General features: G+C 54.5%; 12 protein-coding genes across 12 annotated transcripts; 4 read left to right on the forward strand and 8 right to left on the reverse strand.

Annotated features, from left to right (window-relative positions):
• Positions 1 to 755: 755 nt before the first annotated feature.
• On the forward strand, positions 756 to 1,946 carry SETTUDRAFT_173230 (uncharacterized protein; the record flags this gene model as incomplete). The annotated part of the gene is made up of 3 exons (XM_008031382.1): positions 756 to 796; positions 1,227 to 1,305; positions 1,358 to 1,946. 3 exons carry the CDS (start codon positions 756 to 758, stop codon positions 1,847 to 1,849), a joined length of 612 nt encoding a protein of 203 aa, XP_008029573.1. The 3' UTR covers positions 1,850 to 1,946.
• A 429-nt stretch (positions 1,947 to 2,375) lies between these two features.
• SETTUDRAFT_120725 (uncharacterized protein) lies at positions 2,376 to 3,367 on the reverse strand (the record flags this gene model as incomplete). Its single annotated transcript, XM_008031383.1, has 2 exons — positions 2,376 to 3,032; positions 3,148 to 3,367. The coding sequence occupies 2 exons, from the start codon at positions 3,365 to 3,367 to the stop codon at positions 2,626 to 2,628; spliced, it is 627 nt and encodes a 208-aa protein (XP_008029574.1). The 3' UTR covers positions 2,376 to 2,625.
• Positions 3,368 to 3,608: 241 nt separating this feature from the next.
• SETTUDRAFT_140509 (uncharacterized protein) lies at positions 3,609 to 6,032 on the reverse strand (the record flags this gene model as incomplete). The annotated part of the gene is made up of 3 exons (XM_008031384.1): positions 5,773 to 6,032; positions 5,091 to 5,727; positions 3,609 to 5,046 (listed from the first exon to the last, which is right to left on the reverse strand). Exons 1-3 carry the CDS (start codon positions 5,807 to 5,809, stop codon positions 3,609 to 3,611), a joined length of 2,112 nt encoding a protein of 703 aa, XP_008029575.1. The 5' UTR covers positions 5,810 to 6,032.
• A 250-nt stretch (positions 6,033 to 6,282) lies between these two features.
• Positions 6,283 to 7,949, reverse strand: SETTUDRAFT_164982 (uncharacterized protein). Its single transcript, XM_008031385.1, has 4 exons — positions 7,846 to 7,949; positions 7,462 to 7,781; positions 7,270 to 7,378; positions 6,283 to 7,224 (listed from the first exon to the last, which is right to left on the reverse strand). Exons 1-4 carry the CDS (start codon positions 7,909 to 7,911, stop codon positions 6,520 to 6,522), a joined length of 1,200 nt encoding a protein of 399 aa, XP_008029576.1. The 5' UTR covers positions 7,912 to 7,949; the 3' UTR covers positions 6,283 to 6,519.
• A 2,585-nt stretch (positions 7,950 to 10,534) lies between these two features.
• On the reverse strand, positions 10,535 to 12,312 carry SETTUDRAFT_95885 (uncharacterized protein; the record flags this gene model as incomplete). Its single annotated transcript, XM_008031386.1, has 3 exons — positions 10,535 to 11,844; positions 11,893 to 12,194; positions 12,260 to 12,312. 3 exons carry the CDS (start codon positions 12,310 to 12,312, stop codon positions 10,535 to 10,537), a joined length of 1,665 nt encoding a protein of 554 aa, XP_008029577.1.
• Positions 12,313 to 12,735: 423 nt separating this feature from the next.
• On the forward strand, positions 12,736 to 14,644 carry SETTUDRAFT_180773 (uncharacterized protein; the record flags this gene model as incomplete). Its single annotated transcript, XM_008031387.1, has 2 exons — positions 12,736 to 12,962; positions 13,228 to 14,644. 2 exons carry the CDS (start codon positions 12,736 to 12,738, stop codon positions 14,642 to 14,644), a joined length of 1,644 nt encoding a protein of 547 aa, XP_008029578.1.
• A 70-nt stretch (positions 14,645 to 14,714) lies between these two features.
• Positions 14,715 to 15,695, reverse strand: SETTUDRAFT_22429 (uncharacterized protein; the record flags this gene model as incomplete). The annotated part of the gene is made up of 3 exons (XM_008031140.1): positions 14,715 to 15,187; positions 15,242 to 15,370; positions 15,419 to 15,695. The coding sequence occupies 3 exons, from the start codon at positions 15,693 to 15,695 to the stop codon at positions 14,715 to 14,717; spliced, it is 879 nt and encodes a 292-aa protein (XP_008029331.1).
• A 787-nt stretch (positions 15,696 to 16,482) lies between these two features.
• SETTUDRAFT_164983 (uncharacterized protein) lies at positions 16,483 to 17,253 on the reverse strand. Its single transcript, XM_008031388.1, has 3 exons — positions 16,978 to 17,253; positions 16,859 to 16,912; positions 16,483 to 16,747 (listed from the first exon to the last, which is right to left on the reverse strand). Exons 1-3 carry the CDS (start codon positions 17,227 to 17,229, stop codon positions 16,676 to 16,678), a joined length of 378 nt encoding a protein of 125 aa, XP_008029579.1. The 5' UTR covers positions 17,230 to 17,253; the 3' UTR covers positions 16,483 to 16,675.
• Positions 17,254 to 18,272: 1,019 nt separating this feature from the next.
• On the reverse strand, positions 18,273 to 20,346 carry SETTUDRAFT_34015 (uncharacterized protein; the record flags this gene model as incomplete). The annotated part of the gene is made up of 2 exons (XM_008031225.1): positions 18,273 to 20,284; positions 20,334 to 20,346. The coding sequence occupies 2 exons, from the start codon at positions 20,344 to 20,346 to the stop codon at positions 18,273 to 18,275; spliced, it is 2,025 nt and encodes a 674-aa protein (XP_008029416.1).
• Positions 20,347 to 21,374: 1,028 nt separating this feature from the next.
• On the forward strand, positions 21,375 to 22,451 carry SETTUDRAFT_22432 (uncharacterized protein; the record flags this gene model as incomplete). The annotated part of the gene is made up of 2 exons (XM_008031141.1): positions 21,375 to 21,746; positions 21,807 to 22,451. 2 exons carry the CDS (start codon positions 21,375 to 21,377, stop codon positions 22,449 to 22,451), a joined length of 1,017 nt encoding a protein of 338 aa, XP_008029332.1.
• Positions 22,404 to 24,332, reverse strand: SETTUDRAFT_164984 (uncharacterized protein). The gene is made up of 2 exons (XM_008031389.1): positions 23,207 to 24,332; positions 22,404 to 23,157 (listed from the first exon to the last, which is right to left on the reverse strand). Exons 1-2 carry the CDS (start codon positions 24,298 to 24,300, stop codon positions 22,620 to 22,622), a joined length of 1,632 nt encoding a protein of 543 aa, XP_008029580.1. The 5' UTR covers positions 24,301 to 24,332; the 3' UTR covers positions 22,404 to 22,619.
• An 848-nt stretch (positions 24,333 to 25,180) lies between these two features.
• SETTUDRAFT_164985 (uncharacterized protein) lies at positions 25,181 to 26,861 on the forward strand. Its single transcript, XM_008031390.1, has one exon. It carries the CDS (start codon positions 25,294 to 25,296, stop codon positions 26,803 to 26,805), a length of 1,512 nt encoding a protein of 503 aa, XP_008029581.1. The 5' UTR covers positions 25,181 to 25,293; the 3' UTR covers positions 26,806 to 26,861.
• The last annotated feature ends 589 nt before the right edge of the window (positions 26,862 to 27,450 follow it).

The following is a 27,450-nucleotide window of genomic DNA, read 5'->3' on the forward strand; positions in this document are numbered from 1 at the left end:
TCGTACAGCTACTCAGCTCAAAGGTAGGAGTTGCGCCAAGAAGAGTTATGCCGAAGCGCCGAGATTAGCGTGGGACAAAACTTTTGTGAGGCACCTCCGTATCATCATTCTTATTATTCAAAAAGACCCGCTCGCCTCCCTCCTCTGTGCCTCGCTCTCCACCGCTGCCACGGCCGCCGCCGCTAATACTTCCTGCCCCCCCCCCGGTCACGACTAGCCCTAGCTCCCTCGCCCGGCGCACCACCACCACCATCACCACAACAACTCCCACTACCTCTACCACCACCACCACCACACCCACCAACCCCCTCCTCCTCCTCATCTTCCTCCTCCTCCTCTTCCTCCTCCACCCTACCGCCACCGCTCGCTCCTCGTCGTCTCCCGCCTGCTCCTCCGCCTCCGCCTTGTCCGCGGGTTCCCTCGTCCATCTCCCCCGTCCACTTCCCCCGTCCATCGCCCTCGTCCGCCTCTGCGTCCGCCTCCGCCTCCACCGCCAGTCGGTCGCTTCTCTTGCGCCCCCCCCATCGCTGCCGTTACTCAGCTCGCCTTCGCTCTCGCCCGACGCTGCATCCATCCTCGATTCGCTCGCCCTCGCCGCTGCAACCCGCGCCACGCCCTGTTGGCACACGCCCGTCGCCCTCCTATCACTCCCGCACGCGTCGCTGCTCTCCCCTCTGCGCTCCCACGGCTACTTAACTGTATCCTGACCCCCATCCATACCACCATCTTTGCGCCATTTTCCAAATCCACCCGCCATGGCCCAACAACAACAAAACGGCGAGCCCGTAATGCGCAGGTGCGTACCAGTCCATCTTTTTTCCCTCGCCTTTCCCACCTCCTCCCTCCTTCCCGCGTCCAACCGCGCCATGTTTGCTCGGCCTTTTTTTTCTTCCTTTTTTTCCCTCCCTCCTTCCCCGCCCGATTCTGCTGTCAGCCGCCCTCCTGCTGCTCCAGCCTTGACATGCGTCAATAGTATGGCCTGTTGCACCTCGGCGTTTGCGTCACAGCTTGCATTGGCGCACCCGGTCCGACACTCGCCCGACTAAAAATAGTCCATCTTACAGCATCCCCATGTCCACTTTTTATCGACCGCGCTCAATTCTTCCTGCTTTTGGCCAGCTTACATTATGAAACTGATTTTCTTGGACACTTGTTTCCCGCCATGCATGCTTCAACGGCACCATGCCGCCATCCTAGTACACGCCGCTGATCTTATGACCCTCTAGGAAACTAGTCATTATTGGAGACGGTGCTTGCGGCAAGACCAGTCTGCTCAGCGTCTTTACCCTAGGTTACTTTCCAACGGTATGTCGCCTTCTACCACCCAAGACACGCCTCTGCTGACATTGCTGCCCAGCGATATGTCCCAACCGTCTTTGAAAACTACGTCACCGACTGCAGAGTAGACGGCAAGTCGGTACAACTGGCCCTCTGGGATACCGCTGGACAAGAAGACTACGAGCGCCTGCGCCCACTGGCCTACAGCAAAGCACATGTCATTCTCATTGGCTTTTCGGTCGACTCGCCCGATTCCCTCGACAACGTCAAGCACAAGTGGGCCGAAGAGGCGCGCGAACGCTGCCCAACCGTTCCCATTATCCTCGTCGGCCTAAAAAAGGATCTCCGCGATGACCCGCTAGCCCAGGAAGAAATGCGCAAGAAATCCCTCCGCTTCACCACGACCAAGCAGGGCGCTGACATGAAGGAAATGATTGGCGCCCGCAAATACCTCGAGTGCAGTTCGCTAACGGGCGACGGCGTTGACGATGTCTTTGAAGCCGCAACCCGCGCTGCTCTCCTGTCGGTCGACAAGAAGGAGAATCCTGGATGTGGCTGCGTCGTGCTATAGAAGCCCATCCATTCGCCTTGCAAGCAACCTTTTTTCCACCATAAAATAAGCATTGGGCGGAGTACACATGGAGTCTATATATATATATGTATGCAACGGGGGGGGGAAATGGTTTGCCCCCAACCCCCCAAGCTTTTTTCTTTCTTTCTTTCTTTCTTTCTTTCTTTCTTTCTTTCTTTCTTTCTTTCTTTCTTTCTTTCCTACTTTCTTACTTTGTCCCCCCCCCCCACTTCCCCGGGCGTTTTTTTTTACACTTTCTTTTCTCTTAAATCTTTGTTTTCTGAGCGCCTTGTTCTTGCATTGCTTGTCCTGGGCCCTGTTTTTTTTTCGAAAAACGTTTCTGTTTCTGTTTTTCCCTGGAAAATGGGAAAGACTGGAAAGATGAAGAAGATTCAGAAGAAGAAGATGATGAAGAAGATGATGAAGAAGAAGAAGGAGAAGAAGAAGAATGAACAAAGGATTCGGATGGAAAGAATAGCATTCACACGGGTCGTCTGCGCATTTTGCATGCTTTTGCCCTCCTCCCGTGAGATTTAGTAGTATCTTGCTTGGCATTTCATGTCAGTATGTCTGTCTATCTGTATAGATATGTCTATATATCTGCATATAACCATGTCTGCGTATCCATCTGCGCCCATCCCATGTTCTCTTCTCATCTTCATTGTACGCTGCTTGGTTCGGTTCAGCTACTCACTCGCCAATTGAGTCTAAATATCAAGTCTACATGTACATTTCTCATACACACACCGCCATGCTTCTCCAACCCAACATGAACCTCACTCCCGCCTCCACCCCTCATTCCACCCATCCCGAGGCGGAAAATCTACAAGCAACCGCCCATATTCCACCGGCACACTACCCCACACTCCGCGCTTCAACATGGCACTGCGGTAAAGCCTGCCAACCTCCCTCCCCTTGTTCCCTAGCCTGCCGGCATCAGGGCCCTGGCCCCCGGCTTCACTCGCGGATACCAGGTTGCCGTGGGTATCCATCAGACGCAGGTGCTCGCATGCAGCGCGCATGGCGGCGTATTGGCGCTCCAGACTGCGTTCGGCGGCCGCGCGGCGCTTGCGCTGGAAGAGCAGCCATGCGCGGTGGATGGTCCAGTGGCGGAGGGCGCGGGTGCGCGAGAAGTGCAGCGGGCGCGGCGTGAGCGGGTGAGAGAGGTGGTAGCGGATCGAAGCTTTTGGTCTTGTTAGTTTTCTACATTGATTTACCGGTGGCGTGCTTGGTTGCATGCACGCACATCAAGGACAAGGCAAGCAAGAATGTATGCGGGGAAGAAGAGAATAACCTACTTATCCTGGGATCATTGCCAGGTCCCTTTTTCGCTCGCTTCTGCATTTGCGCCGTCGACGAGAACGGCGCTGTTCTTATCCGATTGCTAGGTGCCATCTTTTCTACGCTTCGAATGCTGCTGTTGTTGTTGTTGTTGTTGTGCCAATGGCTCGGCCTCGCTCGCGGTATCCATGGCGCGGGGCACGCTCGAAATACGGGTCTAAATGCGGAGAGATTCATCGTGCGATATGTGTGTGTGTGTGTGTGCGGGGACGGGTTCAATGGCGAGGGACAAACGAGTTTTGGTCATGCGGCGGCGGCGGCTTGAGTTGGGGAAATTCCGACATGCACATGGAGATGCAGGGATCATGGGGTGCCAAGAGGGGCTAGTGCCGACGTCCATGGCTTTGTATACATTCCTACAAGTATACTACTGCTAATCTACCTTTTTCCATCTTAAACTTCCACTAGTCTCAATAAATCATACCTTCCGTCTCACCAAACCCCGGAAAAAATCAAAACTGTTACTATCACTCTGCAGCGTCACCATCCTGCCCGTCGGCCGATCCTCCCAGCCCAGCTCCTCTGCAAGCAACAAGCCCCAGTCACGCGTGATGCCCTTAATCTTGGCCTTGACGCCACCCTCACTCTCGAGCGTGACAATCTGATCCGCGTGCAGCCAATTGTCGTAGTAGTCGCCCTCCATGTCGCGGTTGAAGCCCGTCTGGCAAAACGTCGAGTAGAGCGTTTCAAAGTGCGCGAGAATGGAAGCAAGCAGCTTTTCCGGGGTAAAGGCTTTGAGGGGCGGGTTTTGGCTGGATGCAAGGAGGTTGAGGGAGGTGGTGGGTAGAGCGTTGGACAGATTCAAACCAATGCCCGTGACAATGTCGTACGAAGAGCCGCAGTAGCCGCTGTTGACTAGGATGCCGCCGATTTTCACGACAGGGTTATTGGCGGAGCCTGGGAGCTGCGCGTAAATGTCATTTGGCCATTTGAGCTTAACGGGAATCGTTTCGTAGCCCGGTGCATAGCCTTTGATGCCCTGGATAATGGCGAGCGCTGCGAGATACTGGATGAAGATCACAGGCGCGCTTTGGCTGAGCGAAAAGGAGTGATGCAGGACGGTAGAGAACATCAGCCCGCCGCGGGGTGCAACCCAGACATTGTTGCCTCGACCGCGACCTGCAATCTGCGTGGTTGCAGTCATGGTGAAGCCGTTTGGTAAATGTCGCAGCAACGACGCATTCTTCTCGAGCAGCGTGTTTGTAGACGTGACGACTTCGCCATACAGAAGATGTTTGCCAAACGAAGCATTTGGGTTGCGCAGCTTGTTGTGGTAGTGATGTAGATTGGCATAGTAGGCCTCGTGGTGGAAAGGCGTATCCTTTATCGACGGGAGAGCCTTCTCGTGTGGTACAATAATCTTGACAATCTTCTCGTATTCAAAAATCTGGTCCGCATCGGTGTTGGCCGTGTACTCGATGCAATCTTGAAACTCCTCTTCTTTCGTCTTTGGCTTCTTGTCTGCTTTCTCTTTGTCGTCTGTCGTGCCTAGTATGGGCAATTTCTCCGAGACAGCGCTCACAGCGCGCTTCAGCTCCTTGACGCTCCAGGCGCTTCCCTCCTTGTCCATACGAAACACGTCATTCTCGCCTTTGATGTACTCGTCTCCATCAATCACAGTAAAGATTTCAGACCAGCCTGCAATGAGCTCCGAGACGTCTGCCAGGCTATGAGCAGTGAGATGCAGGCGGGAAAGGGACGGTACCGCTTGTTCCTTCTCGTTAACATGCAAGCCCAGTTTCTCGAGGACTAATCGCATAAAGGCGACTCTGGTAGCGTCGGTGGCGGTGATATCTTCAATCAGTGTTGCATAGCTCGGCAAGCCTGGTACCTTGCTGAGATTTTGGGGTGCGAATCTGTACAGTCAGCGAATGAATGCGATGAATAAAAGCAAACCTACTCTGGATGTGGACCGGTAACCACAGCATGGCCTTCACCAACCTTTCGATATACCACAGCAGCTTTGCTGTCCCCTGAATCGACATGCAAATCTTCCGTGTAGCTGGCTAGGATCTGCACGCCTCGACTCTCGAGCTTTTTTGCATCGACAAACACACCCCCTCCGTTGTAGTAGCTTTTGAAAGTATCGGCAATATCCCCGCTTTCAAAAGCTTCCTTGTGAATCTTGATGTCGGCTGCCCGCGCACCAGCCTCGCTCGCATACTTGAACCCCGCAAAAGCCAGTCCTCGACAGGTGCCTGGAAAAAAGCCCAGTTCGCGGTCGCCTTGGACTGCCATGTTAGGGTCGTCGAGTTCAAACTCACACTTTGCACTGCCATAGTAACCGCCTGCGCAGAAGCCGAGGTACGAGCCGCCCGCATTCACATAGCGGCTGATGCGCCTGTTTCCCTCGCCATTGAGCGTACGACAATAGCCCATGTCGGCGCCTCCAGGAAAAACTAGCAGGGCGCAGGTGCTGAACCACGGCTCGCTGATAATGGCATCGCCAGTCACAGGTATGACGGCATAGGAAGGAGACAGAAGACGCCGCAAGGTGTACAGGCAGTTGCGGACCGACTCGCTGGTGCTGCCATGGCCTGTAGCACATCAGCGTCTCTTCGTCTCTCCGTCAACTGTTATACCTGAATAAACCAGGACATTCATCTTCTTCGATGCCATGATGCTTGGAGTGACGTTGACTAGCGGACCGAGTTTGTCCGAGCGTCTTCAGGCAACGTCTGGGCGGTTCCTCGACCCAACACCACAATTCTGCTTCCAAGCTCTTCAAAATGACCAAGGATGACAAGGCAGGCGTCGCAGCGGCACAGCTGATGATTGACGATGAACCCGACGACTGGTGGGAGCAATTGCGAGCTCAGAGAGAGCAAGCTGACAATGGCAGGGACAAGCGCATCTACAGCACCGGCTGTGCAGGTAAATCGAGGCGATGAGAGGCGATGAGAGGATGATTGACGCTGGTATAGATGAAAACGCGAAATTGACAGACTGCTACTATGACAAAAAGGACTGGCGAGCGTGCAAGCAGGAGGTGAGTCCAGGGCAGCTCTAGGCCGGAAGCCGAGACAAGCCGATCGTCACAGCAGCAGAACGCGACTAACATGCGCCTAGATGGAAATATTCCGTCAATGCTGGGAGCGGCATGGAAACGACAAGCGGACCAGCTCCAAGAATGCTTAGCAATCACATCCACTTGCGATGCGTGGCTAGGCCACATTAAGTGTATTGGATGCTCCATGTCTAGGTCGATGTAGAACTACTTGATAGCATGCCTGTGCACGCCGCCCAACATTCCTGTTTTACCATTATTGCCTTGTGCTGATCTTTGATCACAATACTCATAACTCATAACAAACAATCGTCCAACGCATCTACTTGCGCTCGTAGATTGGAGGCACGACCGTCGGGTGAAAGGGCCGCGTGGCGGCATCGGCCTTTTGCTTGTCAAAACTCCACACGCCATTCGTCTGCGAGTCGTTGATGCTCTCGCCAATCTTGCCGGCCAGCTGCTCAAACAGCCGAAACTCTGTGGCGCGCGAGAAGAACTTGCGCTCCCACTCGCGGCCCTCGTCCTTTTCCTGCTGCCTCATCTCTCGCTGGCGCGTCTCGATAATCGTCTTTTCGGCCGACGTCAACTCCATGTTGCCCTGGTTGATGGCGCCCGAGACCTTTTTCCATGCCCGCCGCGTCTCAAAGTGGTCCTGGTCCTCAATCTCGGCAACCGTGAGGGGTGTGGTGCTGGTGCACTTGTGGTCAAATGTGTCTACAACCGTCTTGGTCTTGGCCTCCTTGATCTGGAACGACTCGTTCCATTGTCCGTCGGCCTTGTAGATGACGTCCTTTTCCTTGCCCTCGGGGTAGAGCACCGCGGAAAAGGTGTTCTTCTTTCCCGACACCCAGCCTCTTCCGCTGTAGTCGATGCGTGCAGTGTACCCCGTCGACGACTGGATGTATGTGCTGCTGTTGAGCTCCACGTACGGCGAGCCGGTGATGAGGCCTTCAATGTGGAGCGAGGGGAGCGTGATCAGGTAGCTCTCGTTGAAGCCGTCGAGATGGAGCATGGCATGGCCAATTTGCTATCGCCTGTTAGCCTGGGCAGGCGCATGCAGCGCCGGACGCACCTTGACGTTGATGGTCGTCTTGAACGAGGCCTTTTGCGCATTGTAGCCCTCGAGGCGGACGCCGTGCTTGTCGTTCCAGATGGCGTACGCAGTGACTGGGGGATGGTGGCTGGCGCGGTGTTAGCACATGGATCCAAGGCCTGGGTAATTGACTGGCGGCGCTGCTCCGGAGCCACTGAGATTTGCACGTACCTGACCTGCTCGCTCACGAGGTTGGTCGTGCCGGCCTCGTCCTCCCACTTGCCCAGAAAGAGCTCGCCCAAAAAGGGGTTCAGGGGCTTCTTTTCGCTGCCCAGCTTCTCCGAGCGACTCGCATACTGCTGCTTGAGCGTCGTCAGGAACCACTTCATGACCAGCATGGCCCGTTTGGCAGGGTCCTGTTCGGCGGCCGGGGCAACAAAGACGGAGGGGTGCTCGGTCCAGTACGACGAGAACTCGGTGAGCGACTTTGTCGAGAGAATAAAGGCGGGCGCCGTCATGGTCGAGAGGTCGCCATTGAAAGACGCAATCGACTGCGCGGGGGGTTAATACTCGTTGCCTTGACAGCCAAGCACGGCGTGCCAACTCTCGCCGTACCTTGAGGAAGCTCGACCACGAGCTTTTTGCCTGCGGCGGCACAGCAGCGCCTTCTTTGTCGGCCATGTTGGTGGGTGGAATGTGTGTCGAGGAGGGTGGGCGTCTAGCGGCCTTTGACGGGGCTGCTGGGCATATGTACAAGTGCAAGTAGGGGCGCGAGAAAAGCGGGGGGTGCCGTGTTATGGCGACGGCGCGGCGACGGGGAGGCGCAGGCACAGGCACAGGCGCGGTGCATGGGGGATGACGTCTGCGAGCCAAACAGGACGCGCAACATCGCCCTGGCCACTACCGCGCCGGGTCGACAAGCTGCCGTGCCATTGCCGCCGCCGCCGCCACCACCACCACCACCACCAAAAAAAGTCCGGTAAGAAAAAAAAAAGAAGATACATACAACAGCGAGGATTCGCCAGTGGTCACCCACCTGGCTACTAGCTCGCCGGAAAACCGTTTAACGAATGAAGAGCGGACGGGTTTCTGTTTAATCGGACGTCCTATGGTCGTATGTAGCAGAAAAAGTCGGTTTTTAGCCTATAGATCACATCCTACGTTGGAAAGAACTCAAGACTGCCTGTTGGTTTAGGTGTAGCACTTTTTTTAGTGACATAACGTACCCCACGGCTTCGCGAGCCACACGGGTTCGCGAGCCACTTTTGCCAAGCCCTCACCAAAACCAGTACATTATGTCCTAAAACAGCCCAACTTTAGCCAATATAGTGCAATAAAATACAAAATGCTATTTAGAGACTACTTCTGCTACATTCTTACAAGTTCGCGCGTTATGCCCAGTCCTATTGCACTATCCACACCGCCGTTGAGACGGTTCACCCACTTCAGCGCGCTTCTGCTTCTTTAACTTCTTCCCATCACTACGCACCCTAAAGTCCTAGAGAGCAGTTAAGCGCGCCCCATCTTCAACTATCAAGGTCCCCTCCGCCTGAACCCGCTTTCTTTTATGCGATTTTCGTCGCATTGCGGCCTTATTTGCTGCTTTAAGCTTAGCGATCTCCTTTTGCGCCAACACTAGCTTGTGCGCGATAATCGCTGCCCCCTTTGAGACCTTTTTAAAGGCCTCTACAATAGACGTTGGCGAACTATTCGTATGCCTCTAAATCCTCTGCTTTACTAGCGTCGATTGCGACCCTAATTCTAGGGTATTGCTAGGCGTTTGCGACACCCAGGGCTGGTTGTCGATAGGTAGGGGTGATGGAGTGCGTAGCTTGATATTAAGCGTTGATATGACCCGTTCTGGGTCAAATGGGACCAATCCAGCGCCTCGAAACCCTCCTTGGACATTGCTAGCTGTAAATGAGGCGTTAAAAGCCCGCTTAAAGCAAGATAGGAACTCTTGTTTGGTGATGTGGCTGATCTGGCTGCGCATGAGCGATTCGACTTGGCGCCCATAGGCCTGCTTTAAAGGGGCAAAACAGCCCACATCAAGAGGCTGCAAGAGGTGGGACGAGTGCGGAGGCATGCAAATAGTGATAATACCCTGATCTTTGCAGTACTTTTGGAAATCTAGCGAGTTATAGCTCTCATGGCCGTCAATAATAAGTAGGCGGTAGATACCAACCTTCTTTGTCTTTGTATGCTTATTAAAGTGCTTTAGCCACGCAAGACTAAGCTCATTGGTCGTCCAGCCGTTCTTAGAGACTCCAATAACCCAGTTCTGGGGTATATCGCCGTCCTTATACCAGCTTGAGAGGTGGTGGCGCGCCTTGAGTATAATGAAGGGCGGAATCGTCCACCCGGTCGCATTGATGCCCTGGATGACTGTTGCCCACTCTCTATTGCCAGGCTGGATAGTCTTTGGTCGTCCACGTCTCTCTGAAGCTGTAACAACAGCTCCAGGGGCAATCTGGCCCATCATAAAGCCGGTCTCGTCAAAGTTGTACGTGTCGTCGTCTATAATACCATACTTGGCTTTCATGCGGGCTACTAGGTCAAACCAGGCCTGGATGGTCTTAGGATTCTCACAGAGGGCTCTCTTATAGTCGTACTTGCGATTAAAACGCGTCACAAGCTCAGATTGACGTTTGACGAAGGTACTAGGCCAGTTTTGGCTAACCTGGTCTAGATTACGCTCAGCGCGCAAGGAATTAGCTATATTAGCCACGTCTGTGAGCTAAGGGGGAAATCCACGCGTAACTAGCTCAAGTATATGCTTAACAATCACGTCCTCTTCAAACTTAGTTAGATTCCTTGTTTTTGGCCAGCGATCTGCCTATGAAGGTCGTCCGTCGCGTCTTTGGCTTAGTGTTGTTCGATCTACGTTATAGATAGCTGCAGCGCGTCGTAGAGAGAGAGTCGTATCTTGTTTAAGAGCTTGAAGAGCAAGCTGTATCTAACATTCACTAGAGGGCTGTAACTGCTGTTGTTGTTGCGACATTAGGGTGGGGTAGTAGTTTTGGTGAGGGCTTGGCAAAAGTGGCTCGCGAACCCGTGTGGCTCGCGAAGCCGTGGGGTACGTTACATGCCGGCTTGACATACGAATCATGATGCAATACATGTCGTCGCGTGCCGCACTCACGCATCCGCACGAATAAGCGTCACTCACGGCAAAATGGTCCAGGCGCCAACTTGCACATGTATTGCGTTGCTATTCGATGCAATATTCATATCATCGTGTTTGTTCGTCATTCATGCTCATTACTCGACATTCCTCTCCACCATCACTCTCACACACTCACGCCTATGTCTTGACGTCAGGCTCCGTGCGCCCAATGTACTCCTGCAGCTTCAGGAGGTCAGTCGCAAGCTTGACATTGTCCTTGAGGTAGTCCTGGGCGTCGAGCTCGTATGTCGACTCGTCGCTCGTGTGCTTCTCAATGTACAGGCGGATCGTGGCGCCGCTGCTTCCCGTACCCGAAAGTCGCACGACGATGCGGCTGCCGTCGTCAAACTTGACGTAGATACCCTGGTTCTTGCTGACGCTGCCGTCCAGATCCGTGTACGAAAAGTCGTCCGCCTCAACCACCTTGCGGCCGGCAACGGTTGAGCCGAGGAACTCGTCCTTTTTGGTGGTAATGAGCTCCTTCATGTGGCTGGTCACCTTGTTGGCACCCTCCGTCTCGCAGCCCTCGTAGTCGTAGCGCGTGAAAAAGGTACGTCCATACGTCTTCCAAAAGTCCATCTGGACCGACGCAATGCTGGGCGTGGTGCCAGTCTGCTGGCCAACACCCGCCAGGATGTTGAGCCAGGCAACAACCGCCCACAGACCGTCCTTTTCGCGGATGTGGTTGCTGCCTGTTCCGAAACTCTCCTCACCGCAAATGTTCATCTTGTTGGAGTCGAAGAGACCGCAGAAGAACTTCCAGCCAGTAGGCACCTCGTAGCACGAGACGCCCTTCTTCTTGGCGACCAGGTCAATCGCGCCAGACGTGGGCATACTGCGCGCAAGACCGTAGATGCCCTGCTTCTTAAAGTATGGGATGAGCTCGGCGTGGTGGGCAATAATGGCCAGACTGTCGCCGGGAGACACAAACGACTTGGCGCCATAGATCATGTTGCGGTCACCGTCGCCGTCACTGGCGGCGCCAAAGTGGATGCCGTTCTTGTCGACGGCATCGACCAGCGACTTTGCATAGACCAGGTTGGGGTCGGGGTGGTGACCGCCAAAGTCTGGCTTGGGGACGCAGTTTTGTGTGCTGTTGGGGATGCCGAGCTCCTTCTCAAAGATGTCGACACCGTACGAGCCTGTAACGCCGCTCAGGCCGTCAAAGAGGACCTTGAAGTCCTGGTGCTGCTTGAGGAACGACTTGATCAGGTCAAAGTCGAAAATGTCCTTGAGCATCTTGAGGTAGTCCTCGGTGGAGTGGACAATCTCCACCTCGAGCTCTCCATACTTTTGTGTGCCAATTGTGCTGAGGTCGACGTCGGGGATGTCGGCAATCTTGTATGAGGTGAGCGTCTTGGAGGTTTCGTAGATCTTGTTGGTGACGCTCTCGGGCGCGGGGGCACCGTTGGCCAGGTTGTACTTGATGCCAAAGTCTTCTTCGGGGCCTGCAAGATGTCAGGTGATGGAGCCAGTTGCTTGCTGCAGCTACTTACCACCAGGGTTGTGGCTGGCAGTCAGGAGGATACCGCCCGTTGCCTTTCGGATTCGGATGAGATGGCTGGCCGCGGGCGTGCTCATGATGCCATTCTGGCCGATCAGCAGCTTCTTGACACCGTACGCAGCACCAATCTTGGCAATGGCCTGGGTGACTTCAGGGTTCCAGTAGCGGCCATCACCGCCCACGACGAGGAACGAGCCCTCGACACCCTCGGGGATGGACTGGAGGATGCTGGCGACAAACGACTCTGAGTAGTGCTCCTGCTGGAAGACCTTGACCTTCTTGCGGAGGCCAGAACTGCAGCATCGCCGTTAGCTAGTGCAGGCCATGGGCGAGCTATCCAAGCTTGCTTCTATACGTACGTGCCGGGCTTCTGGTCCTGGAAAGGCTTGAGTTCGACAGTCCGGACGCTCATGATGGCTATGCGGATGCTGCTTCAATCAATGCAAGCAAGGAGTGAAGCAATTGAGAGAAGGGTTGGGGACGGTGATGGTAGCAGCACCAGCAGGCGACTTTTAGGCCACTGGGGTGAGGGGCAGCTCGTCGCCCCCACCACGCGGGATGACGCCGAAGCTAGCTCATCTCAGAACACCACAACGCCACGCTGGGCTATCATCACCAAGTTCTGCCCTTGTCCGCTCCCAACACTTGCCTCTGACTCGCGCTAGAGCTGCAGTCGTGGTCGACAAGAAAAAATCCTCGTCGCAGCCCCCTCAACACCTGCACCACCACGCCCGCCGTTCCAACCACCACCGCCACCGCCTGCCGAGCCCCGCTTCTGCATTGTCGTGCCGTTGCCGTTGCCCCAGACGACATCGCCATCGCCATTGCCATCGACATGGGCATCCAGGGGCTCACCCGGCATCTGGAGCCGTATGCGACGCGGCTCTCATCCGACCAGCTCGACGGTTATGCGGGCGTAGTCGACGGGCCCGCCCTCGCCTACCACGCTCACAAACTGGCCCTGGCCGCTGCTGCTAGCGCGTCGCGAATGCCATCGTATGCAGACATCACCGCCCAAGCCCTGTGCTGGCTGCGTGCTCTGGAATCCAGCAACATCAAGGTGTGAGTGAACCGCCATTGCTTTTCGTCCCCGGCCGGTGTGCACAGCAAAAGTCGATACCGTGCCCGTGAGCAGTCCACCAAGACCAATAAGGTGCGCACATATGTCGTTGGATTCACCGCCATTCGCCCAGGCTCGGTCGGCCTCTCCAGTACATCGTCAAGTGTCCGTCTGGCTATCGGTGCAAGCTCGGCTCCAGCGGATCTCCGCTTTGCTTGGCCTGTCCAGTCTCTGCATCAACATCCAGTGCTGATTGCACGTTGCTAGGGCGGCCATCTTCTTCGACGGGGCCCTTCCTCCATCCAAGCGGACAGAGAGATTGTCGAGGACCGAGCAGAATAACAGGCGTGTGCAGCAGCTTCGTGCAAGTTATGCAACAGCCGCATGCCCGGTTCCCACGTACCTGGGCTCGATAGCCTATGCCTTCCTTGCCCCAGCACTGCAAGAGGCCTTGCAGACCTCGCCTTTTGCTTCGAGGACGCACATTGTTTCTGGAGAGGCAGACGACTGGTGTGCACTACATGCCAAGGAGAATGCGCAATCCATCATCTTCACCAGTGACACAGATCTCGTCCTCTACGACTATTGTCCAGATACGCTGATAGTCTTTTTGCATCATGCCGACGTGTCGACCGGTATCCAGGCCTACTCTCCCAATGAAATTCGAAACCAGCTGCAGCTAAAGAGCCTGCTACCCTTTGCATTCGCTCTCCTGGAAGGTCCACAGGTGGGCGCGAACAAACTAGCCCACAAAGCTAGGGCTGTAGACAAAAGCTCTTCGCAGTACCTTGAATTTAGCAAACGATATGTTGCCAACGCTGGTACCAATACTTCGTCCAATCTGCCCAAGCTGGACGTTCGGATATCGGAATTTGTCCATCAAGCCTTGGAAAAGGTCGAAACTCCTTTTGTGTACATGCCTTTACTGATGGAAGAGCCCGGCCAAGCATCGGCATGGAATGCGGGTTGCGACGTGCGCACGTTGGGATACTCGTTGCTAGCATCTGACAAGATGGTTGTTCACGAATACAGACGAAAAGCGCAAATCGTCGCTGTGCAAGAAGTTGTTACATACTCGCACGCACATCTGCTGGTTCCTATCAAAGACCTTGAGCGACAAGTTGGTACCCTAATGAACTGGGCTGCTTCCAGAGCTATCGACACTACCCTACTTTGGCCTCTCTTTGCCCTTAGTCTGGTTCTGGGAGAGTTGAAAAGCACTCCTCCAGTTTCTTTGGTGCTCCGCGTAATCAACGGAGATTTTGACAACTCCTGGGCGTTTGTACAGTTCATGGCTCGCTTACAATCAGCTCTTTATTCGCTCCGCATGTTCAGTCAGATAACAAAAGTATGTCTTGCAGTCAAGCCAAAAGCAGACCCAAAGCTCCGTGATTGTTTAGTCAGCTTGGACCAACACATGCACACTCTCCCTTCTATATCCAACGGGTTTGGCGTGCCAGGACAAACGAAGCGAGTTTTGGCAGACCACGAAAAGCTGAGGGCATTGGTTGAGGAAATATATGTATCCGCTGGTGTTGAAGTACCCACGGAGCAAATCTCGAACAAGAAGAAGAAGCGCCAGACAAGAGAGGCGGAGAGGAAGAAGAAAAAGGCCGAACAGAGACAGCAGCCCAAGCCGCACATTATCAACGCCTATAGCCTGCTTGGTGACATTCAGAGCTAGAGACAAAAACACTAAGAAGCAGTGCCCTGTCGCTTTCCTCACCGCATGTGTTCCTCGTATACGTCTGCGCTTACTTCTGCACCCAAAACTCAATCTCCTGCAACTGTCTCCCGACCCGCAACGCAGATGGTAGAGGGAAAAAGGCAAACTTATTCACCATTTCGACCTTGACTAGGCGAGCACAGAGCTGTTTTTGCCTGATGCACGCATCGCACGCTGTCGTCATATCCCCCATCTCACGCGTCCCTGGGTACTTCGACCGGTTGATAATGGTCTTGTTGGCACAACACTGACTTGCAACGCCTTTTTCTTGCAGTCGGAGCAGTTTTCCCCATTCGTAGACATGATTATAGGTAGAGAGGTAATCAGCATCGAAATTTTTCGTCATCCGCGTCGCAAGGCTGTCTCCGCGCTCGTCGTCGAATGCAAGTGGGGAAAAGCGGTGCTGCACGGGATTCCAGTAAACGACACCGATGGCTGGGGCTAGTTTTCCCTGGATGAGTTGTGGGGTTTGGATGCGCAGTGAGGGTTTCACTTCCTTTGCTGGGGTTATAGGCTGATTAGACAGGATTCTCGGGTGTTTCAATGAACGCATACCAGTGTGACTGCGCAGTGTATACTTTACGCGTTTCTGTCCGGCCGTATCGGACGCAGCCTCAGCCGTCCGTTTTCTTGTGACTGAAACCTCTGGTGGATCCAACGGCCGCAGGCAATCTCTTTTAAGCCCTTTGATCGCGTCAGCAACTATTCTTCAGCGCTATATCAATTCCTCACGTGTCTGAGTGCCAGAACTGCTCTTCTGCCTCGTATCCAGTGCGCCACCGCCGTCTTCGCTCGCCGTCTCCCCATCTCTCGCAATGGCATCGAGAAGCGTAGACGCGACGTCTTCAAGCCCGCGCCGCGTAAATTCCCGATGAATTATGTCTGCGACTAGCTTCTCCAACGCTTCATCGCCCATGCTCTGGGGCAGGCTTCTGCGCGCATCTGAGAAGCGCTCGTTGTTGGATAGCATGAGCAGCGCTTCCAGGTATGTGTTTTTTTGCTCGGCCATGGCGCGTAGGTATCGAAGGGTTTGAGAGGGAGAGAGGGGAGTGTGCACAGTGTGAATGAATGGGCGATCGCGCTAGTGGGACGCGAGCAAACGCATTGTACTGGGTCTTGGGAGTCGGCGTAGACAGTGTTATGTAGCAGTTCTATATCATCGACGAGCGTAATGAGAAGTGCCATGTCGTTGGATATGGATTCGCTGTAGTTGGCTACTGAAGATTTCAAACTCGGACACACAGCTACAGTACATATTTCGACTTTGATAGCTTCACATGCAATGGTACCATCTGGACACTGTTTCTATCCAACAGCGCTGCTTTGTTCGCCATCGTGCGCATTGCCTTTTTCGTATCGTGCCCAGCTTCTCTTGAACTCATGAATATAGCGGAATTGAATCATCACCAGGGCTTCTATTATGTTGATTGCAAGTGAGAAATGAAAGCGAATAGACTACTCGAAGTCACAGATGGCGCTGGAGGGCGGGTAGATGGGAAGAAGACGCAGACCTCAAGCTCAACTATCTAGCTTTCAAAGTGCTTCTATGGAGTTGCGGAGTGACACTCCCTATATTCCAGCACAGGGACAGCGGTAAGGAACGGCCAGTTGTGGTTATCCAATCGCATATTCGAAGAAATGGAGGTGGAGCAGTAGTCTGGGGGACATCGTTTCTTTCTCCTATCGACTTTCGACGACCCGATACATCTACACTTCATATCATACTTGTTACGTACTTGTCTAACATCACGCTTCAGCGTCTTCTTGAACGAGCCTGGAAATGTGTATGAACGTGGGATATTGCTGCATTCGACCGTATGTGTCCAATGTATCTATGCACAGCGAAAGAACATTTCTAAGGTAATCGCGCTACACCATATCACTTCGCCGACCCAGTACATTAGCATCGCCCATGTTCTCTCCGTATGAAATCCCTGGACCATGCACGCGGCCTATTTTGACCTGGCAAACCTCAAGTTCGCTGCGTTCTCACCAGCCCAAGTTCGGCTGCGCAACGAAATCATACACAAAGACTTGCGCCAGCAACGGATCTGTCTCGTTCTACTCGGCTTGATCAGCACCAGCAGCAGCAGTAATCCAGCGGAAAAGGCCCTGCCCCCCCCCCAAAAAAAGGGGGGGCTGACGGGTGCAACAAAAGAAAAAAAAACGTACCTTCAACCGATCATGCCCAGGATCAAGATCAAAAGTTTTCTTCGCAGCTTCATCCTATCCACGCGTTAAATCCATGCATGCATGCATGCATGTATGCATCCAACACCACGCATACATACCTTGAAAACCACCACAAACCCCGTATCCCAGCCATCCTCCCTCTTCACATCGGTCAAATCCAACGGGGTATTCAACGGGCGTCCACCCGTCGGCTCCTGCAGCAGTAACTCCCTATTCGCCGCATAGAGCGCCAGAAAGGCGGCTGTGCGGTCGCCCTTTTGCGCGGCCGTCACCGTGTCGCGGAAGCGGAATGTCGCGATGCGCGTTATCGGGGATGAGGGCGATGAGGGGGGGAGCGTGGATGCCGTCATGGTGGGTGTGAGGAGTGGGAGGAAGGGCAGAGAGAGGCGGAGCGGGAAGTGCATTTGCGAGGGTAGGACGGCAGCAGAGGGAGGGAGGGGGGTAAGCGCTGGGTTTTTGAGTGTCGCGAGCGTGTGTGATTGGAGGTCATGCAGGCGCGGATATGTATTGCATGGGTGGATTGGGAGTTGGGGTAGGACGCGGGTGGAGAGCCGATATGTGTGCATGTCGGGTGCACGGCGAGAGAAACATTGGTGGTTTTTTTGGTGTTATTGTTTTTTTGGTCTATCTATGCTATATGAATTGAAGTACTTCCATCGTGTGAAATGTCGTGCATGGTCGTGGTGCTGCTGCGCGTCGAAAGGAAAAGAAAAGAAACCCTCCATCCTTCTACTCATCATGATCGTGGTGCTCGTCGTGGTGTATAGGGTATAACGTAGTCGCAAAACGCAAAAAAAAAAAAAAAAAAAAAAAACACCGGTCTCCAAGAACGAAACCCCAAAATCGCAAACGCCCAAAATAAAAACCGAACGCCGAAAACCGAAAAACCGACAACCGAAAACCGAAAACCGAAAGTCCAAACCACCAAGTCCAAACCTAAATCTAAAATACAGGAATCAAGTCTCAAATACAAATCCACAACGGAAGAGACCAAAAGTCATGAATGCACCAAGCAGCTCGGATTTAGTGAAGAAGATTTTAGAGTGTGCGTTGCCGCAACCAAAAAAATATTCCTCACTAAATACGAGCTCCTTGGTACAAAGATGACTGAAAAAAGAAGAAAGGGAAAAAAAAGAAAGGAAAGGGAAGAAAGAAAGACATCAACGCAGAACATACATGAAAGCGCGAACAAGGTATGACAGCAATATAAACTCCCCAGACATTACCCGACCCCATGAAAACAACGAAAACAACGAAAACAGGAGGATGGGAGGGAAAAGTAAAGGAAAAGAAACAGATGAGAAAATGGTACAAAGGATATGATGAAAGGAGGTGGAACAAAAGACGAGCAGCAGCACCGACGACCTAGACATTGTTAGCTGAATTGCAGGCACTACATGGCCGTCTCATTGAAGCCACCAGTGCGCTTCATCTTCTTTGTCAGGCCTCCAGCCTCGTCGTCACGACCGCGCTTGCCCAGAGAAACCTTGCGAGCACGTCGAGACATCGGCTCGGACGGCCCAAACATTTGGGTATGCACCAAATCGACCATGGCGTAAGCGCGAGTGATGCGAGGGGACCGACGCAGCAGGGAGGTTTGGGAGGCGGGGGCCCTCGTCTTGCGAGGAACGCTAAGCAACTTCTTGGGGTCGACCATGAGGCGGTTGGCGAACTCTGGCTGGGTCGCGGGGTTGGATTCGTCCGAGTACTGCGTGTCTTGCGTGGAGTTGTTGAACCGAGAGGACTGGGTGGACGGGGTGGACGGTGTGGACGGTGTGGATTGGGTGCTGTCCTCGGTGTCGGTGACAATGATGGTCGGAATGCAGTGAGCGTCTGGAGGAGTGTTGGAGGCATGTTTGACGTTGACAGCGTTGTTCTTAAAGTTGGGGACGTTGGTCTCATAGTTGACAGCGTTGTTCTCGTAGTTGACAGCCTTGATCCTGGAGTTGCCAGCCTCGTTGATGTTGGCAGCGTTGTTCTCGGAGTTGACATCCTTGTTCATGGAGTTGCGAGCGATGTTCTCATAGTCGACAGCCTGGATGTTGACATCGTTGTTCTCGTAGTTGACACCGCTGTTCTCAAAGTCGGCAGTGTTGTTCTCGTAGCTGGCATCCTTGTTTCCGCAGTCGACAGTGTTCTTGAAGTTGACATCCTCGTCCTCAGAGATGCGAGCCCTGTTCTCGAAGTTGACAGTGTCCTCCAAGTCGACAGTGGTGTTCTCGTAGTTGACATGCTTGTTGTTGGTGTTGGGAGCGTTGTTCACAAAGTTGACATCCTTGCTCATGATGTTGACAGCCTTCATGAAGCTGACAGCCTTGTCCTTTGTGATGCGAGGCTTATTCTTGGAGATGCGGGCCTTGGTCTCAAAGTTGACAACCTTGTTGAGGTTGACAGCGTTGTTCTTGACGTTGCGAGCCTTGTTCTCGGAGTTGACGGCTTTGTTGTTGAAATCGGCAGCGTTGTTCTCGTAGACGATATCCTCATTGTTGCAGTTGACACCATTGCCCTCGTAGTTGGCAGTGTTGTTCTCGTGGTCGAAAGCATTGTTCTCGGAGTTGCGCGCGTTGTTGTTGAAGTTGACAGCGTTGTTCTCGGAGCTGACAGTGTTCTCGTAGTTGACATCCTCGTGGTGGACGTTGACAGCGTTGTCCTTAGACATGGCGACACCGTCAGTGTTGAGCGCGACATGGATTTTGGTCTCGGGCGCATCATCCAACGCGATACCAGAGTCGTGCTCCTCAAAAGCAGCAAAAGACTCGTTGAAGGAGGCGTTGTCGGCAGGCGCAGTCTCAGAGGCAGACTCCTCAGTCTTGTTGTCGACCATGAGCTCGTCCTGCGACACCGGGCCCTCGGGCTCTTCCTTGACCGGCGGAATCATGGACTGGAACGAGGCCGAGTCGGGGCTCCACGAGAAAGACGTGTGAACATCTCGAGGAGGGCCGTTGACAAAGGGACGATCGCGAACATAGGGTCCGAACGGCAATGCACCCAAAGCCTGGTGAAGAACACTCTGCGGCTCATGGTAGACAGTCTCGGGCGCATTGTTGAACAAGTCGTTGGTGTTGGGCGCATAGAAGGACTGATAGGTGTTGCGGGGGCCTCCGAAGCGCGTCTCGTCAGGAGCAGGCGCAGACCTAGAAATGACAGTCTGGAGCTTTGCGAAATGCGCCTTTCCCTTGAGGAAGGCCATGGAATGGCGGAGGCGACGGCCGGCCTGCAAGTCAGTCGCGCGGTCGGGGTCGAGCGGCTTGAAGGGTATGGAAGACTGATGCAGGTTCTTGTGGACTTGTCTAGCTATCTTCTTGAGACAGTCGAACTCGAGGTGGTTGTCGCCACCCTCCTTCTTGACGACGTTGAACAGGCTGAAGACGAATTGCTTCGGATTCATCGTGGTGACCCAGACAGCTGGAACAAGTCAGTAGTGCGAGAGCCGGGAAAAGGGGTATCGACATACTTTGCCGAGACATGGTGGATGGTCGATGTGGATCGTTGAAGAGTTGGAGATGAAGAGTATGATGTGTAAATGGAATGTGGATAGAATGTGAATGGAATTTAGATGGATGATGGGTGGAAGATGGATGGAATGTGGTTGAGATTGAGTGGTTGAGTGTACGTGTGTAAGGTCGCGTGTGGTTGAACCGGGTGAGTTGGAAAAAAAAGTGCGAGAGAAAGGCTTTGTAGGGGCGGGGGGGGTAGCCGGTGTGGGTCAGAGCGCAGGTGCTCTCACTATAGTGTTGAAATCTCCCATGCGAGCGCCGGCCGTCTCTTTCACTGCGCCAAAACAGGTAATCCCCACATGCAGAAACCGGCTTCTAGTCCTCCTGACACACCAGAATCTCTTCTCTATCCCCGTATAGGCCTCGCGTACTCTTTTTGCTGCGGCGATAACTTGGTGTTTTGCGGGATGCTGGGTCACGTGGGCTAGCATTCACTGGCTGACGTGCGGGCTCGAGCACCATCCCTCCAATCAAAAGCATGGTGAATCACATAATTGCGGCCAATACGTCAACCGTAGTACACGCCTGCGCAGCATTAGCCCGTACCAAAGTTGCGATATCGCTCCAAACCAACCTACCGCAGCCGTGCCCAATCCCAGCCATGCGCAGCAGGTTATTGCAGAGCCGTAGCAGCATTCATAGCCCAGTATATCTGTAGACGTGATCATGTCCTATTTCCTCGCATGTTGGCCTTTTTCTTTGACGCAATTCCATTGTTGCCGCACAATGACTGCCTAGCCAGGCGTTTGAAGTGCACGTTACCCTCGCAACGCAGACCCACGTGCTGTACAGTGCTAGCTGTGACTTTGCTGCCACCTGCATGCGTCTGTTCGTCTTGACGTCTTCGCCCGCCGCTGCACAAGAACCTCTCGCCGCAATCCCATACCACAGTGCTGCCTCCGCTCACGAACCTCTTGCACCGCCCGGACGACTCGATTTTTTGCATTTCCGCCGCGTTCTGGATACCGTGATACTGACGCAAGTCTGATACAAGCAGGATGAGGATGTTCACCCAGAGGAGCGCCGTGGGTGAGAAGACGCCGTGGACGCAGCGCAAGGCTGTAGGCAGCAGCAGCAGTAGTGGCAGTCACGCCGACGGATCCGGAAAGAGCACCTCGCAAGGCCGACGACAGCACTCCTCTCAACAAAGCTCGTACGAGAGCCAAGAGCTCTTCCACAGCAGCAATTCTCACCAGGAGGTGTCTGATGCACTGGATGAAGCGCAGGACCATGGCGAAGTCATGTACTCGCGCTTCCTATCCCAGCATCACGAGCCTGAAACCGAGACTGCATCCTCCTTCTCAGACGACCCGGCCTTTTCAGACGACGAGTACCCAGATGCGCTCGATACCTGGGAACAAGTCTCGCAGGTAGCACACTCCCCCCAGGCGTATACCGCTGTCTTCCCTCTCACTAACACATACATGCAGTCTCTCTCACCCGCCTACAACTTCCCTGGCACATGGACAGCCGCGCTGCACGACACCACAGCGGCGCTCTCGCAGGTGCGGAACGCCACATCGTCATATGCGCAAGCGCTGTGCACGTCTGGACTCGGCAGGGCGACGTTGAGCATTGGCGCCGCAGCCCTGCACTCGACCAACAACTACGCGCTCTCGCTGGCCGAATGGTCCTTGTCCAAAACAGGTCTTGTGCCCAACGAGTTGCCCGCCCCGGTACGCGCGTGGGTTGCGCGCAGACAGGAGGGCGATAGGAGGAGGCGGGAGGCGAGGATCCGCAGGCACAACTTGAGGCATTTCCAGGAGGCGAGCAATGGCCTGTTTATCGAGGGTAGTTCGAGATTTGTGATTGATTTGCATGACACGGATGCGAGCGGTGAGTTTTTGGATAGCGTGCCTATGACGTTGGAGAGGAGGGAAGAGGTCGAGTCTGGGGACGTGGAGTACGAGGATCCTTTTGAGTTGGGAGACGAAGACGACGAAGACGACGGTGAAGACGATGAAGAGAGCGAAGAAGAAAGCGTGGAAGATAGTGTCAAAAGTGTGGATGACGAGGCAAGCGATGGGGAAAAACAGAATGACGGACTGGTCCGACTATTCGAGTTTGATGATTAAACATGGCGGGAACAAGATGCTTCAACTCTGAAAATAAATGAAGAATATATTCGTGATATCTTGCATCAGTAGAGACAGCGTCCAAAGTGATGACATGGCCAGCATCCACTGTCAAATCTTACAACAAACTTACATCATACAATCGTGAAAATTACCGCAACAAAAAACCTACAACTTCTCCTTCTCCAGACCCTTCCAGCCCCATTCTTGCGCAATCAGCTCAGCTGCGCGCTCGCCAATGCCCAAAACAGTCAACATGGGGTTGATGGTGGGCATCTCGGGGAAGACACCAGCATCGGCAATTCGGACGCCCTGGAGGCCACGGACCTTGAGTTCAGGGTCGACAACCGCCTTTTCGTCCTTCTTGACGTCGCCCATCTTGGTGGTGCCGGCAGGGTGGTACACCGTGTGGGCCACGCGGCGGCCGTACTCGGAAAGCTCCTCGTCAGAGGTAATCTTGGGGCCAGGAGCAACCTCGCGCTTGATCCAGTTGGAAAAGGGGGCTTGCTTGGCGACTTCACGCGCCGCCTTGAGACCGGCGACAATGGTGGCGGCGTCGTAGCCTTCGGGGTCGGTAAAGTAGCGGAAGTCAAGGGCAGGCTTGACATTGGGGTCGGCAGAGGTGAGGTAGAGGCGGCCGCGAGAGCGGGGGCGGGGAATGTTGGGTGTCATGCAGAACGCATCAATAGGAGAGTCGTAGCCCAAACTATCGCCATGTCAGAAATCGCCCACTCGACAGACTAATCATCACTTACCGAGCAGTGTTCAGGCAAAAGGGAATCTGGTAGCAGTGCATCATAATGTCAACAACCTCGCCATCGTCGCCAGCCGCGTTGGGCGCCTCGCGTCGCAGGAAGATGCCCGCGTCAGAGTCTTGGGTGGTCTGGTTCGCGGGGACGGGCTTGTTGAGTTCCCAGATAATGATACTCTCTGGGTGGTCGAGCAGGTTCTCGCCAACACCGGGCAAGTCCTTGACGACGGGGATGCCAAGGTCAGAGAGCTGTTGCTTGGGGCCGAGACCAGACAGGAGCATCAGGCGTGGAGTGTCGACGGCACCGGCACAGAGAATGGTCTCGCACTTTGGGCTGATGATGCGCTTCTCACCGTTCTGCAGGGTGAGGCTGACGCCAGTGGCCTTGTCGCCAGAGACATTGATCTTGCTGACCCACGCGTTGGTGAGGACAGTCAGGTTGTCGCGAGTCTCGTCGCCGCGGAGGATGGGGTGAATGTAGGCTACACTAGCGCTGCTTCGGCGGCCGTCGTCGGGGTTGTACGAGACGGAGAAGAAGCCGACAGAGGGCTCGAGGGCACCCTTTGTCTTGATCTCATGGTTGAAGTCGTGGATCACGGGAATGTTCATCGAGGTAGAACACGACTCGACCCAGTCGAGGCAGAGCTGGTTGCGGTGCTTCTCGTGCACGGGCTGGACAGTGTTGCGGAGGTTGTCAAGCACGCGCATAAACGTCTTGAAGCTCCAGCCGCGGCAGCCCTGGGCCTCCCACCGCCTGCAGTCGTACTCAAACGGCCTAAAGGAGATGAGTGTGTTGTGCGAGGAGCAGCCGCCAAGGACCTTTGCACGCGAGTGTCGGATGTGCGAGTTGCCATTGGGCTGCTCAGTGGTGCCGTAGTCGTAGTCGAGCTCGCCGCCGAGCAGATTGAGCCAGTCCTTGAGGAGCAGGACCCGGTCGTCCATGAAGTCGCTTGGGCCAGCCTCGACTAGGAGGACTTTTTTGTTGGGCAGGTACTCGGTGAGGCGCGAGGCAATGACACAGCCGGCTGTGCCGCCGCCGACAACGACAAAGTCGTAGTCGGCATCCTGGGGGATGGATGTCACAGTCTCAAAGGCCATTGTTGCGTATGGGATGGGGAGAGGAGAGGGCGGGCTGGGTCTCACAGCGGCTGTTCACGTCGACGCAAGTTTATATGCATGCGGACTATCGCGCGAACGGGGTCAGAGTCGTCTGCACGGACCGCGTGTCGCGATCGGGTGGTCGGCAGACAGTCGGACAGCAAAAGCGAGTCGAGTGGTGAGGCTGGGCGGGCGCAGAGTCGTGGTGCCGCTGCAGGATGTGTAGTTTGCCTTCCAGATAAGACTGGGCTAATAGGCCCGTTTGCGACAGGACCGGGTCGTAGCACGTGCTCCCGCACGCCAGCCAGCCTGGGGCGCGATGACGCCGGCCAAGCGCGGGCGGCTCAATGCGGCCGTGGGCGATGGCGAGCTGGAGATGCGGCATGAATTGAGGCTGGGCCGTGATGGAAAAGGGCCTTTTTCGCAAGAGTCCATGGCGGAGCGTGTGTGGTCGTGACGGGAGGTGCAGTGCGAAAAAAGCGAGGTCGAGGCGGCGATGATGACATGCCCGGATGCGGCCTAGCCGACCCCGCCGGGCTGCATGTTCCGACTGCCAGACCCCTGCTCCAGACACGCCGCGCCTTGCCCGATTGCGCGGCGGTGAGGCCGGCAGCCACCCGGCAACGCGTATTCTGCCGGGCGTGCGAAGCTCAGGCAGGAGTGAGCTGAGCAGAGGCAGGCGCATCCCGCTGCAAACCGATGCCCATGCCTATCCAGCACCAGCTCGCAGCGCTCGCGCCACCTGGTCTTGCTCCCGGCGACGACCCGACGTCGATTCTTTGCTCGCTGCGCCCAGAAAGGAAGACAAACCGCATCGCCTGCATCCCGCCGCGCCCCAGGGCCCTGCCTGACTTTTTCCAATCCATTTCCCTTCTTCTTCGTCTTCTTCTCCGCCGCGTGACAGGCAGTGGCTGGTCAAGACTCGACTGCCGCTGAGCACCTACTAAACCACCGTCCACGTCGCTCCACTGCACCCATCCCGCTCTCTTCGTCATGTCTCTCCCATATGCGCCACGTGCCGCCTACTACGACGGCAAGATCCAACCCGCCTCGTCTTCGTCTACCTTCGACACAATTGATCCCGCAACCGCCCAGTCTCTTGCAACCGTCCACGCAACCACAGCGGCTGGCGTCGATGCTGCCGTAGCCTCTGCGCAAAAGGCCTTCCCCGCCTGGTCGGCCACGCCCCCCATAGAGCGCGCTCGCATTCTGCAGCGAGCCGTGGCCCTGCTTCGCGCCCGCAACGACGAACTGGCCAAGATCGAGACGAGCGACACGGGCAAGCCCTTTTCCGAGACGTCGACGGTCGACATAGCCACGGGCGCCGATGTCCTCGAGTTCTACGCCAACCTCGTCGGAGGCGGCGGCATGAACGGCGAGACAACAATGCTACGCCCGGATGCATGGGTCTACACAAGCAAGAACTCGCTGGGCGTGTGCGCGGGCATCGGCGCATGGAACTACCCCATCCAGATTGCGCTCTGGAAGTCCGCACCCTGCCTGGCCGCCGGAAACTGCATGGTCTACAAGCCATCCGAGTTCACGCCTCTGCACTCGACGGTGCTAGCAGAGATTTACGCAGAGGCCGGAGTGCCCTCGGGCGTTTTCAACGTCGTCCAGGGCGCTGGTGACGTAGGTGGATACCTCACCAAGCACCCTGGCATTGCCAAGGTCAGCTTTACCGGCCAGGTAGCGACCGGCAAAAAAGTCGCGGGTAGTGCCGCCAACGAGATGAAATACGTGACCATGGAGCTCGGCGGAAAGTCTGCATTCATCGTTCTCCCAGACGCCGATGTCGACCAAGCAGCCGATGGCGCCATACTGGCCAACTTTTTTTCCACCGGACAAGTCTGCACCAACGGCACGCGTGTCTTTGTTCCCGAGAGCCTAAAGGCCGAGTTTGAGAAGCGTGTGCTGGACAAGATGCAGTACATTCGCTCGGGCGACCTGCACAATCTCAACACCAACTTTGGACCGCTAGTATCCAAGCCACACTACGACAAGGTAATGTCCTACATGAAGCACGGCATTGAAAGCGACAAGGCCAAGCTTCTCTACGGCGGTCTGGAGAAGCCCGCGTGGCTATCGTCATACTCGGACAAGGCCTACCACAACGGCTACTGGGTCCAGCCGACCGTCTTTACAGACTGCACCGACGACATGAAGATTGTGCAAGAAGAAATCTTTGGCCCGGTCATGTCAATCTTGTCGTACAAGACGGTGGAAGAGGTTATTCAAAGAGCAAACAACACGCCGCTTGGTCTCGCTGCAGGCGTCTTTACAAAGGATATCAACATGGCGCACAAGGTGATTGCCCGGCTAGATGCAGGCATCACATGGATCAACACATGGGGCGAGAGTCCTGCAGAGATGCCTGTTGGTGGATGGAAGCAGAGCGGGGTTGGTGTGGAGAATGGAAAGAAGGGTCTTGAGGCGTGGGTACGGAATAAGAGTACAGTAGTGGAAATGGGCGGTGTTGTTCCTACTGTATTTTCAAAGCTATAATTCTGTATCATGAGCGACGAAATTTCCTTTTAGATATCACAGTATATACATAGTCTAGCCAAAGAAGTTAGAAGTTTTTTTTCCTCTCTGACGATGTTTGACCATGGCATAACTATTCTTTTCTTGAACTATCATGAATTCAACAAACACCCTCTCATAAATACACATATCAACCGCGATAACCCTATTAAAACAACACTTATCCTCAAAGCATGTTTCCCTTGACACCCCTGACCAAAAACAACAGCACACTCCAATCACAAACATCACATACCCCCCCCCCTCTCAACATAATATATCCCAATCCCAACCCTATACCAGCCAACCACAAATCTCCGATCCCCATCCCATACACAACAAACCCGCGTACCAACGCACCGGAACCCCAACACAACCTAATTCAACCCAATCCTACACAACACAACACAATACAATACGCCTGCCAGCATCTCTAAAAAAAAAGAAGAAAAAGAAGAAGAAGAAGAAGAAGAAGAAGAGAAGAAAAACTACACTAAGTACCAGGGTGGGAGATAACACTATGATCACGCCATTGGTCCGATTTACACATATACACTGACATATATATATATACACACACAGAGAGAGAGAGAGAGACGCATAGTAAAGTCATCGATAAGATAGAAG

The sequence above is a fragment of the Exserohilum turcica genome (assembly GCF_000359705.1).
Source record: "Exserohilum turcica Et28A unplaced genomic scaffold SETTUscaffold_6, whole genome shotgun sequence".
NCBI classification, from domain to species: Eukaryota; Fungi; Ascomycota; class Dothideomycetes; order Pleosporales; family Pleosporaceae; genus Exserohilum; species Exserohilum turcicum.

Excerpts from the sequence above, each read along its gene's own strand:
- SETTUDRAFT_164985 (XM_008031390.1), top strand. The coding sequence starts at position 25,294 with ATGTCTCTCCCATATGCGCCACGTGCCGCCTACTACGACGGCAAGATC.
- SETTUDRAFT_164983 (XM_008031388.1), bottom strand. The coding sequence starts at position 17,229 with ATGACGGCATCCACGCTCCCCCCCTCATCGCCCTCATCCCCGATAACG. Across the intron at positions 16,913-16,977 it reads GGTTTGTGGTGGTTTTCAAG|GATGAAGCTGCGAAGAAAAC; the intron begins GTATGTATGCGT and ends ACGCGTGGATAG. Across the intron at positions 16,748-16,858 it reads CTGGGCATGATCGGTTGAAG|AACGAGACAGATCCGTTGCT; the intron begins GTACGTTTTTTT and ends CAAGCCGAGTAG.
- SETTUDRAFT_164982 (XM_008031385.1), bottom strand. The coding sequence starts at position 7,911 with ATGGCCGACAAAGAAGGCGCTGCTGTGCCGCCGCAGGCAAAAAGCTCG. Across the intron at positions 7,782-7,845 it reads CGTGGTCGAGCTTCCTCAAG|TCGATTGCGTCTTTCAATGG; the intron begins GTACGGCGAGAG and ends CCCCCCGCGCAG. Across the intron at positions 7,379-7,461 it reads CTCGTGAGCGAGCAGGTCAG|CCACCATCCCCCAGTCACTG; the intron begins GTACGTGCAAAT and ends ACACCGCGCCAG.
- SETTUDRAFT_164984 (XM_008031389.1), bottom strand. The coding sequence starts at position 24,300 with ATGGCCTTTGAGACTGTGACATCCATCCCCCAGGATGCCGACTACGAC. Across the intron at positions 23,158-23,206 it reads TTTTGCCTGAACACTGCTCG|TTTGGGCTACGACTCTCCTA; the intron begins GTAAGTGATGAT and ends ACATGGCGATAG.